Here is a 12,152-nt window from a genome sequence, read left to right as displayed (position 1 = left end):
ATTTAAAAATGGCACACCCGGCCCCATACCACTTTTAACCATCTAATGACATGGCGTGCTTGACAATAAATCCTAACATGTTGCTAACTCTTTTAATCACATTAGATCTCACAAAACTTAAATAATTGAAAATTGAGCAAGTTTACTTTGAAAAATGGCTAAAACACTTGTAGGAGAAGATAAATATTTACGAACATGCTATATGGAAATACCAAAAAGGTTAAAAAAAACTTCACAACCTGAAACCAATCTACAACCACATACATTCTGAACCTACTTTACTCAGCCCAACATTCCATTACGAAACATTTTTACAAACTACTAGTCCATGCAACCATCTTATATATAAAAGTATCACCCCAACAAAATACACATACAAGAATGTTATTATGCACAGACTCAAGTGACAAGCTGCTTCTAGTAGGCTCGTTGAAGCTCAATGGCTACCTGGTAGAAAAAATTAAAGAAAAAGAATGAGCTAACAAGCTCAATGAATAGCGCTCACTTGTTATATGAAAGTAATATTTCGAAATTCATCATTTATTATTATTGTTTTAGCGGAGAATCAATATAAAATATTCAAAATCTCATATGTCAATTCAAATAATGCTCCAAAGATCATAATACAATAACTCTCTTTTTAAGACAATTAAAAGTCCATAAAACTTGTCACCAATCCTGTATCCTATAATCAGACATAGAGCGTCCTCAAATGCACAACAGCGTTAAAACTCTAGTCACACGTGTGCGCACAATAGCCCATTAAGGTTGAGCACCCCAACACACGGTCCTCGACTTATGTGCAACCTAGAGTGGGTCCCAAAGACCTCTCTCTATATATATTATGGAAACATATTCACATGGGTAATCATCAAGGGTACATAAAACTAGCGATTTTGAAAAATACATTTCAACATAAATAACATGATCCACTAGCTTCTTAACAAAAGCAAAAAGTTCACTGAACTTAAAACTCTTCTCTAGAGTCGTGTTTAGCTATGGTTTTCACAAATACTATAAATGTAGTACTTTTTAATAATATAAAATAACTTAAAAAACAATCACTCACAAATACTATAGATGAGATGCGTTTGGGTCATAAACTGTTCTAATCTCTGCACCCTTGGAATACTAATTAGCCAACGTATAAGTTACCATCTAATTTAATTATCCAACAAGTAAGAACACACATAAAATAATTCGAAAAATTTAAATTTCTCCATGTCCACCTAAAGTTTTGTCATTATTTCCATTCAAATAATATATATTTCCATTATCCAAACAATACCAAAATGAACCATTTGTACCAACTTTCCCTTTTCTCACTCCACCTTATTTTATTAATTTATTCTCTCTCCTTAACTTCATCTTCCTCCTCCCCGATTTTCTTCCTTCTTCAACAAAACCCACAACTTCCACCATTAACACACATCTTCTCCTTCTTCTTCTTCCAAACAAATATCTAACACCCAACTTCTTCCTTCTAGCATATTCCAACTATTCCCCAAATCTCTACAACAATTTAACCCAAAAGCAAAGTAACAAATAACGACGGAATTTTCAAAACACGACTTACCAAATTATTGTAAGGGAAAGTCATGGTTGAGCTATCTTCACAAATCCAACTTCCTTCCCTGAAATTTCCCTTCTCAACAAACCCCCTTGTTTGATGGTTCCAACTTCTCTCCCTCTCATATTCATTTGTTGTTAAAAAATGAAAAACCAGCATTCAGCCGTCGTTGATTACTCCTCACACCACACACCCCCAACCGCCCCAACCTTTTTCCCCCTCTCTTTTAAATAATAATAATACACTAAATGGGTTGGGTCTTACACAAAACTACCTCATTTTGAGAATTTCGTCCTCAAAATTCATCCATTTTAATCAAGAGTAGAACTGTATATTGAGCTCACATTTCATTTTTACTCTTCCAAGTTGTTTCTAGGGGTATACATGGACTAGGTTGGGAAATTTTTTAGACCAACCCGAAAATTTGGATTGGTTGGTTGACAATTCGAATAACTTAAATAAAGTCCAACTCGACCCCAATCCGACCCGACCCGTAAAACCATAAAAAATCAATCCAATCCAACCCAAAATTAAAACAAATCCAATTCAATCCTTACAATTTGGGTTGGGTAGTCCGAGTTGTTCGGGTTGTCGGATCATTTGAATACTCTTAATTGTTTTGTACACTTGCATGATTTTCCCATGAAACCTTAACAAGTGGAGTGGTTTTGTTTCGTAATAGTTCTTTCTTATTCAGGATTTTATTCAACTCTTCCACATAGGTTAGATCCTCCTTCAATTGCACTAGTTGAGATTCCAACATATGCGTTGGATCCGGCACGTACTTACGCAACATAGAAATATGGAATGCATCATGTATTATGGATAACTTTTCTTTCCTACCAAACTTCAACACATCTTTTCAATGAGACAACCGGAGGAAAACTTACCATAAAGTTTAGATCTTTTCCACGCTTATTAGCCTAACTTTTTCTTGTCAATCCTGAGCCACTTTCAATCTTTTCCTAATTAATTTCACCTTTTCTGATGTGATCTGAACAAGCTTAGGTCCCAACAACTTTTTTTCTCCAACTTCTTCCCAACAAATTGGAGTTCTGTCTTTTATGCCATACAAGACTTCAAATGGTGTCATTCCAAATACCGGAAATATAACAAATATTTCTTTTAAATAATAATAATAATAATAATCTACTAAATGGGTTGGGCCTTACAAAGATACAACCTGACATGTTTAGTTTGACATTTTCTTTTGGATTAAATTGTAAATTTGGTTTGAAGAAAGTTAGAATGTAGTCCCTATAATTTATAATTAGAATTTAATTCTTATGATTTGATAAAATTCTCATAAATAGTTCATACGACTATTTATGAAAATTTTATCAAACCATAAGAACTATTTATGAGGTTTGATCAAACCATATGGACTAACTTTTAATTTCTGGGATCAATTTTAGCATTTAACGTTTTTTTTAACCGTGAACTACAATATCTTCATTAAGAATTACAAATTTCTTCACAGTGAATTTGATCAAAAAAAAAAAAAAAAAACATAGAAACAGAAATAAAGGAAAATTGATTAAAAGACCTATTTCTCAAGGCTCAAAATGATATTTGCAATACTTTTTAAAAGTTAAGAATTTTGATTTTTTGCTTACCTTATCTTTAAGCAATTTTATAAAATTACCTTTATTTCTCTCATTCTTCTTCTAGTGCCACCAATTTCAATGATACCACACACTAGCTCTGGCGAGACCAAAACAGTGAGTGTGTAAGAGTGAGACATGGGAGCACAAGAGCTAGAGTGCAAAAGCAAAAATAAGAGAACAAAAAAGACCATTCTATGAAACTGTTTTTTTTAGTAATTTCATCCAATTTTGACGTCAATCAATAGTAAAAAATCTCATTTTTAGAAGGTCAGCAAATCTCTCTCTTTTTTTTTTTCTTTCTAAGTTTGGATCATCCATCCGAGATCCCGAGAAAACGCCAAGATAGAGATAAATATTATTGAAGCAAATTTTATGAAGTTCAAAAGCATTCACAATTTAGAAATTTACATACAGATTCATACATGGAAAACAATGGGCTTGGGCTCATTGGTGCACTCGTCCACCGCCGTGGCAAGGGCTGAGCAGCCTCTTCTTTTTGTCGCCAAGGCTGAGGCTCCGCGCCAATTTTGGAACCGGAATACACCACGGCGTCGTTGACTGCGCCGATTTTTCATTCACCGATCTAGAAATTGGCTTCTTATTATTGGCCTCCATAATTACGACCTCAATATTGTGACGATTACTTGTTGTATTTGCAATTGATCTTCCATGATCTCTGTTGAAGCTTTCCTGAAACAGCTCGAATAGCAGTTTCTTTGTTTCTTTGGGCGGTAAGGGATCAGCCGGCGGTGCTTCTACGGCATTGGGACGCCATACTGGAGTGCTGCCGCACGACGGTGTATTATCTGCATGTATACGAGGCAAGCCACTCGAAAATTTTAGCCCTTGCTCTGTTCAGTTACTGGTTTGTTTTGTTTTTTTAAAATTTTTGCTCTAATACATAATTTTTTGTTTTTTTTTCTATCATCATTTACATATTCCCGAAATAAACACATGAATTATTAATAGGCGTTCAAATGACCCGACAATTCAGACTATCCCATCTAAATTATATTATTAATAAAAATATTTTTTAGTTGATATTTTAGATTGAGTTGGGTTAATTTTTCTGGATTGGGTTTAGGGTTGAATAAAAAAAATTTACTTTGACCCGGTTAATCCATCTTGACATATAAATTAATAAAAACAAATTATATATTTCTTTTAGAAGGGATGAATTTGTGAATTCTTTATTTACTTTGGTGGAGATTTTAGTTATTAGATATGTTTTGTTAATAAATTTAAGCATTTTAAATTAGGAAGAAAAAGTAATAGTAACCGGACAACTCAATCCAATCCAATCTGGGTTGGATTGGGTGGGAGATCTATGTTAGGTTATTTGAGTTACCAATTTGACCAACCCAAATTTTTGGATTGGTCCAAAAAAGGGTAACCCAATTTGTACACCCCTAATTCTTACCTAAGTCTTTTTTTTTAAAAAAAAAATCTTAGTTTTGATTTTAAAAACACTCCTAGAATGTAAATGAGAACATATTGAAACTAATAGATGATTGGAAGTGATGTTTATTAGCTTAATTTTTTAAAATAAAAAACTAAATGGTTTCTAAAATTAGAATTTAAATATCAAATTTCATTTGTGAAGTTTCAAAATTTGTAGGTAACAATTTAATAAATTCATAATAATTCCTATAAGTTGTCATTTTTTTAATTATTCATTAACCTAGTATTTTAGTTTATAAATAAATACATCTAAGCCTTCAATCTCAATTTATCAATCTATAAGGACGATGAATTTCTATAATGCAGAAAAATTTGTTACACCATTCAAAATGAATTAATTCCTACATATCAAGTCCTTTTTATCATTGTTAAGCTTTGGTCAATTTTCACTACTTTGTTCACTCCTCTTACAGTTTTTTACTTTAATTTAACCTTTTTGTTTTCAACTTTCCCCACCTTGAAATGTATTTTTAACAATTTTTTAATTGTAAAAAATGTTTGAATAAAAATGATGTTTTTGAAAACTATTTTTTTCTTAAATCAATTTAAACGAATCAATCTTTTAATAGATTTTTAAAATTTCACCATCTTCGACCAGCATTAAGTCTAATGAAATGCGGAGAGAATGGACATATTTACTAATCTTTTAAATTTGCTTATGTTTCTTATAATCCACTCATATGAAGCAAACCATAGATTAAAGAAAAAAAATTAGAGAAGAAGAATTGAACTTATCCAAGCTTAAAATTCGCTAAGGTTAAAAATTGATTAGTGTTCGAGTTGAGAAATGAAAAAATTGTGAATTGTTTATAATTCTAACCTCCATTAACGCTGAAGAAATCATCGTTATCGGAATCCAACCAAGCCTGTGAATCGAAGAACATTTCATCGCCTTTACCTGCATTGACACGAAAACTAAATGGTTAAGCGTTCTGTTGAAAATGTTGAAAATATGTAATTAAACTCTAAATTTGAATGGGAAGGACTAATAGCAAGTGCAAAATGTTTGGAAATGATTATCAACATCAAAATAATTTTTAACTATTTTAAAAAGACACGTTAAAATTATAATATGATACGATAGAACCACTTTTATTAGATAATAAATACGATGTTCATCTCGAAACCAATGATACTAAAATGAGTAACACTTCTGCTTTATATAATTATATGATATTTCATAATGTGTGTCTCAACATGCCTTTTCATGATAGTGCTTTCCCAATTTTGAGTTGGTTTTTTTTTTTTTTAAAACCAATGGTCAGTTTGAGCTTTATTACCTCTTACTAAATATAAAGTTTCGTCTAAAAATCAACTAACACTAATAAGCACAACATATATTTTATAAAGATTAGAGCAAATATAATTTATACCTCTAAACTTTGAGGCTTGAATCAATTAAAACACTTAAGTAACTAAGAGATTTTTAAAAATATAAAAATAATGGAAATTATTTACACAAAATAGTAAAATTTAATTTTCTTTGATATAGACTCATAGAGATCAATAGAAGTCTATCAATGTCTATGAGTGATAGAAATGGATAAAAGTCTATTATTGATACTATATGATAGACGTTCATAGAAGTCTAACCATGTCTATCGGTATTTTTTTGCTATTTATGTAAATAGTTTAAAATTTTTTTTATATGTGAAAATTTTGCTAATGAAATTGTATCAATTTAAAATCTAAACTTTCATAAATATATTAATTTACTCCTTCCTCTAAATTTCATTCTATTGTGTCAAACTTTTAATTTAAGTCCATTAAACTTTTAAATTTTCATAAGTCAATCAATTTAGACCTTCGTTTTCATTACCTTTGGAAATCATCCCTACATCAATTATCAAATATGTAGACTTTTTAAATGTCAGTTTTACAAAACGGATGATTAAAATAAATGTATAGACAATTTTTAAAGAAAATTTAGTTTAAAGGTCTAAATTGAATAATTAATGAAAATTGAGAAATTTAATTGATACAAAGATTTTTTTAGACAGAACATAACCGAAGGTGAATTGGTGAGGTTACAAAAAAATTGAGAATTTAAATCAATATAGATTTTTTTTCAAACAGACTATAAGGTTTCCAAATCTTTCTAAATGTAGAATCGTGATCAAACAGCTGCGCGGCAGACAAGTAAGACCATCAAATGGGTTATAAAAAAAGAAAAATTATATCAATTCTCAACTCTTAAATGATTATTGATCTATGCTCACAAATAAATGAAATCTAACATTATACTTACATCAAAGTTCACTAGGGATGATCATATCTATTGTTAACATGACAAACATCGCGTTAAAATTACGATAGACATGATCATCTCTAGTGTTATATAAAACGGCATAGTATACTTTGACGTAAAACATAAGGTTATATTTCATTTGTTTTGAAGGACGGATCATCAATCGTAAGAAGTTGTGAATGATCACCGTACAAAATTCTCTAAAAAAAAAAGATGGGGGCAGGAATCAAACTGAATTGTGGAGAAGAGGCTAGATGTGAAGAGAGAGGACTGGAACAAAGCCTCCCGACGATCTCCTTTTCCCAAACGTTGGCTTTATTGGAGTCAGTTGGAAGATCAACATTGACGACCGTCTCAGAACCGACCGACCACTTGAAATTAGAACAAGATTTTTGGTCTCTACGAACAATAACACAATTTCCCATGTCGACCGAAACAAGCAGCTAAAAATGTCCACTACCGAGATCGTCTTTCATCGGCGATAGAAAGAGGGAGACGGAAATTTTGTTAAAGGAGGGTTGGATTTACATTTCAAACGGGAAGAGAGGAAAAGGAAAGAACTTGTTTTTGGGCAAACAAACCAAAAATCTGGCGATCTGGGTTCTGTTGGGAGTGGGTTGTTTGGCCTTCAAAGTGAAGTAATGGCATTTACTGGAAGTGGGTCCTTACTTTTTGTATATTTATGCTTTGAGGAATGGGAGGTTGCTTCTCGTCTTTGTGGAGCTGTATTTTAAAAGACTTATGACTTAAGTAGTTACCTTTCACTTTGTTTTAGTTCATTTGGGTTTTGTATCTTTCATAATATTCATTTTAATCTACGTACTTTTAATTTTAGTCTATTTTAAACTTTTTAGTTGAATTTCCTTGTCTCGTGGTGATTAATGAGTTGAACGATGTTGATGCCAATATTTCTGAAGTTTCTTCCTTCATTAAGAAAGATAAGGATTTGGCTTGTGGTATGAGGATGGTCTCCCTTTCTCATGTTCGCCACGGTCAAGATGAATCGGCGCACTTCGCTGTGCGTAAGGTTTTTGAGTCTTTGATTCTCGATTCTCCTTTTTCAGAATCGTCTGTATTGATTTTTGTCCCATGACGTATTCATTTAGACCTTTTTGGCTTTTGAATGTATTATTGTGTAAAAAAAAAAAAAATCTTTAGTTCATTTTACTTATGTATTTTTAAAAAATGATTATTTTCGTCATTTAAAAGTGAAATGAAAATAAAGATATCAAAATAATAATTTTTTAAAAGTATAGAAAATAAAATAGATATTTTAAAAATATAGATACTAAAATAAATTAAAATGATAAAAATTTAAATAGACAATCTAAAAATACATGGACTAAAATGAAATAAGTTTAGAAAATACAAGGAACGAAATAATTTTAACTATTTGGTACACACTTTGCTCGGAATCCAAGAAATAGAAATCATTGCTTGATCAAATAGTTTCTTACCCACTCTAGCTTTTTACCACATATATTACAGTTGCTTTTCCTACACTCTAGTTGTTGACAGCCCAATAGATTCGACTTTGGTTTATGCAATAAATTATGGTGGGCGAACAAGTGAGAAGTTAAGATACTCTATGTAGATATAATAGGAGTAAAGGAATAGTCTCTCTATTTTATAAACATGATAAGGTACTTGATTTATTTATTTATTTTTTAAAATTGAAATCCTCATTAGTATTCTATTGTAAATTATAGGTTCAAATATTCCTATCACAAATAATATTGTGACGAGGTAATATATAATATATCGGAGAGAGAGAAAATACTTGACTAATAACTAGCTTAATCGAATAAAAAATGAATGCAACTCAATTAACAACCAAGTATTACTCTTGGGCAGATAAATTAGAGGTCAAAACATATGCACTTGACTAAAAAAAAAAAAAATATAGTGCTTGTGAATAAATTTAGGATCGATGGTGAATCGGAATTTCCTATATTTTATAGATATTTGTGTAATCGTCCAGAATCAAATTTTTATATTGGATGAGTGGCCCTACGTCGACAAGTGACAACTACAACCTTTCAAAAGAGGTAAAACGCATCAATATGTCCAAATTCATAAGTTTACCTATCAACGATATTTCAACTAGTAAAATTCGCTTGAATTTCGATACATTAAAATCTTCTCCCTACATGTGATTGTCACTTTCATGTTCATTAAATATATAAAAGATGATAAAGACAAATAAAACATCAACCTATCTCTACAATGATTCAATATTTGTCCATTTAAACATAAATCCATATGACTACTTTTGGAACCATCTAAAAAAGATTAATTGAAATGGAGATAATTGTCTTCAATATACCTATGATAACTTTTTTTTCGACAAAGGTGGAACTTTGTATGCATTCCTAAACAAATGGTAATGTGTATTTTTTTTCTTCGAAAAACCATATTTTTAACCATAAGAAAATTGCGAGGGCAACTATTCAATAACAACCATTCTAAATAATTTCACATGTCGGTGATTTCCTTGACGTTTAATTGCTATTGATTATAGCTATTTGAATTTGACCAGATTAAGTGCAAAGAGGTAGTCTTGTTAAATATAAAAAAATATTTACACTTTATAGAAAAAAGTTCAAAAAATACAAATACTTTTGGAACTTTTTACTATAAAGTGTAAATATTTTTAGAAATTTTCTATTTATAAGAATTTTTCAAGTGCTAAAAGTATGAAGGTTTTTTTTAAAGAGTAAAAAGTCGTAGAGTTGGACAACTATTACAAAAATTAGTTTTTGTTTTTTTGCTTATTGTTTTATGTCTCTTGTAATATGCAAATTACTAGACAACTGTGTAAGTGTTTACTTCGTCTGCTGACTGAAGGTACACGATAAGTTAAATGTCGTGTAGTTAGTTACTTTTTTGAACATAAATAATCTAAGGGGGAAAACCTTACTTTTGCATTTAGTTTCTTATAAATTCATATAACATATCGTGCAACCACCGAGAGTTAAAAATAATATTTAGAAAGTATGCGGTAAAAAAAACTTATACACAAGATACGTAAGAGGATAATCAATTTAAACATAGTTAACTAATTAAAACATATGACATCCACAAATCAAATCTCCACCCTCACCACCATTCCACTGGGTGTTAAAAAAAAAATAAAAAAAGTAAAAAGGGTTTTATGAAAAGAAAAAAAAAAAGAGAGACTAAAGTTAAAATTTATCTTAGTTGAATAATTTTAATTATTTAGTGTACTCATGGTTTAACATAAGTGATAATTAGGTCGTGGTCCCATAAGAAGGAAAAAAGAAAAATCCATGATATATCCAAAAGTAAAAAGTGTATATAATATGATTTAAACATCCTTCTTAAACCTCATTAATTGCATTTGCGTCCCTTGAATTTCACGACTTCCAAATACAAGTGCAGTGCAAACTCTAGCATAATTCTAAAGAGTATGGAGATTCCATCTCACGCACGCTATTGACCAGTCAAACAACTTCACTACCAACAGGGACAACCCAAGTGACTATCTATCTATATCAAAGTCATTATTAAATAGATAATAAACAATAAAGCCCTTTTTGTTAATTTTTTTTTTAATTTTTAAATTAAATCTCTTTTAACATTCTCCTATCTCTAAGTTTCTTATTTTATTAACTACTCTTTATCCATATTTTAAAATATCAAACCAAATTTTAAGAATTAAAAAAGTAATTTTTAATGATTTATTTATATGATTGAAATCTGATAAAGAATTCAACTTTTATACTTAAAGAAAATGCAAAACGATAAGATAAAAGAGAGAGAAAATAGATTGAATTTCAAAAAACTAAATAATGAAATAGTTACCCAACAAGCCTAAATAAACAATTAGAAAAATCAAACACTGGCACGATCAAAATAAAGAAAGGTATAAACCCTAGACAATAAAATAATACATTTTATTAGAATTATGCTTTTAATACAAATAACACACCCTAAACACACCTCTATAATAATATAATATTGTCCACTTTTGACATAAATTTCACAGTTTAGCTTTTAGAATCCAAAAATTATTTCATATCATGAAAATATTATCTTCACTTGTATGAAACGGATCTCTCATTTTCTTAAACAATATGAAACTTTATTTGTAACTAACGGCTAATTTAGCTCTCTTCCTCACTCAATCACTTTCTCTCCTTTTAGTCTGGATTTATGTATATAACTATGTAAGTCAACAGCAAAAAAAGCAACTATTGAATATTTAACCAACTCTATATAAGTATCAAAGAACTACATCATACACATCACTTTGAGGACCTAAAAGGAACCACCACATTTAAAACAAACCTCCATAATAAATGCAGAGAAACTTTCAACCCAACGAACAATAAAACAATCAACATTCCCATTTCCCATTGTAACTTGTAAGATATCCCAAAACTACAAAGGGCTCAATAATTCACCTGTTCCAACGGCCATAGTACGGCGAGTCAGATTGTAATGAATGCTGGAAGAGATAAGGAGGAAAAACACAATAGCCGTCGATCATAAATAATTCACGAACATGTGGGCATAATTCTTGACGTTAAATCAACTTTGATCATCAAATGAATGAGTTATGTGGCGTCCCATAAAATGTGTACTCCATAAGGTAAAACTCGAATACATCATATGAGTTTCCACCAATACTTAACCTGCACATACAAACACTTGTGAAGCACAGACAGAGAAACAAAATAAAAGAAAATATGACAAACTAGCTGCCGAATACTAAAACGAGCTTAGCGTAACAGTAATTGCCTCGACATTCCTTCTAAAAAGTTAGAGATTCGATTCCCTTTTATTGTTATACTAAAAAGAAAAAAAGATAAACCAGCTGATGAATCACTTATGGACTGTTTCAGAATTGTGTCAATATCTAAGAAAAGAATCCTTCTAGGAAAAGCAAGAAACCTACAGGCTGCAGACATGGGGGCAGTTCGCGGTTAAAGATGAATGTCATCACCGGGAACAGAAAAGAAAACAGAAGCAATTATTGATAATAATGAAAAGATCTCCTTCCCTATAACAATAAAAATCAACATCATGATATATTATAGACGTACACAGTTAATTCTAAATGTAAAAGGATCATAGAAAGAGGTGGAAACAACTGGGCTATGAATTCCATCTTCTAGCGAACAAGAAAATTCAGAGCAAGTAAAAGCATAGCAAAAATGAGCTTGAAAGGTAAGTGCCAACTGCCATGAGTGCAGCTTTTCTAAAGCCAAAGTTTTATCATTAAAGTGAAAGCAAAGTCAGA

The 12,152-nt window shown here is 30.7% G+C and overlaps 1 protein-coding gene and 1 long non-coding RNA gene across 2 annotated transcripts; both read right to left on the bottom strand.

The window, feature by feature from the left end:
- Positions 1–247: 247 nt before the first annotated feature.
- Positions 248–1,758, bottom strand: LOC120080924. The gene is made up of 2 exons (XR_005482684.1): positions 1,577–1,758; positions 248–447 (listed from the first exon to the last, which is right to left on the bottom strand). It is a non-coding gene; the product is annotated as an uncharacterized LOC120080924 (long non-coding RNA).
- Positions 1,759–3,508: 1,750 nt separating this feature from the next.
- On the bottom strand, positions 3,509–7,568 carry LOC120081155 (uncharacterized protein At3g27210-like). The gene is made up of 3 exons (XM_039035838.1): positions 7,119–7,568; positions 5,459–5,536; positions 3,509–3,983 (listed from the first exon to the last, which is right to left on the bottom strand). The coding sequence occupies exons 1-3, from the start codon at positions 7,309–7,311 to the stop codon at positions 3,622–3,624; spliced, it is 633 nt and encodes a 210-aa protein (XP_038891766.1). The 5' UTR covers positions 7,312–7,568; the 3' UTR covers positions 3,509–3,621.
- Between the last annotated feature and the right edge of the window lie 4,584 nt (positions 7,569–12,152).

Source organism: Benincasa hispida, chromosome 7, assembly GCF_009727055.1.
Source record: "Benincasa hispida cultivar B227 chromosome 7, ASM972705v1, whole genome shotgun sequence".
In the NCBI taxonomy this organism is placed as follows: domain Eukaryota; kingdom Viridiplantae; phylum Streptophyta; class Magnoliopsida; order Cucurbitales; family Cucurbitaceae; genus Benincasa; species Benincasa hispida.
Note: the sequence above shows the minus strand (reverse complement) of the source record. Positions and strands in the feature narration are given on the sequence as shown.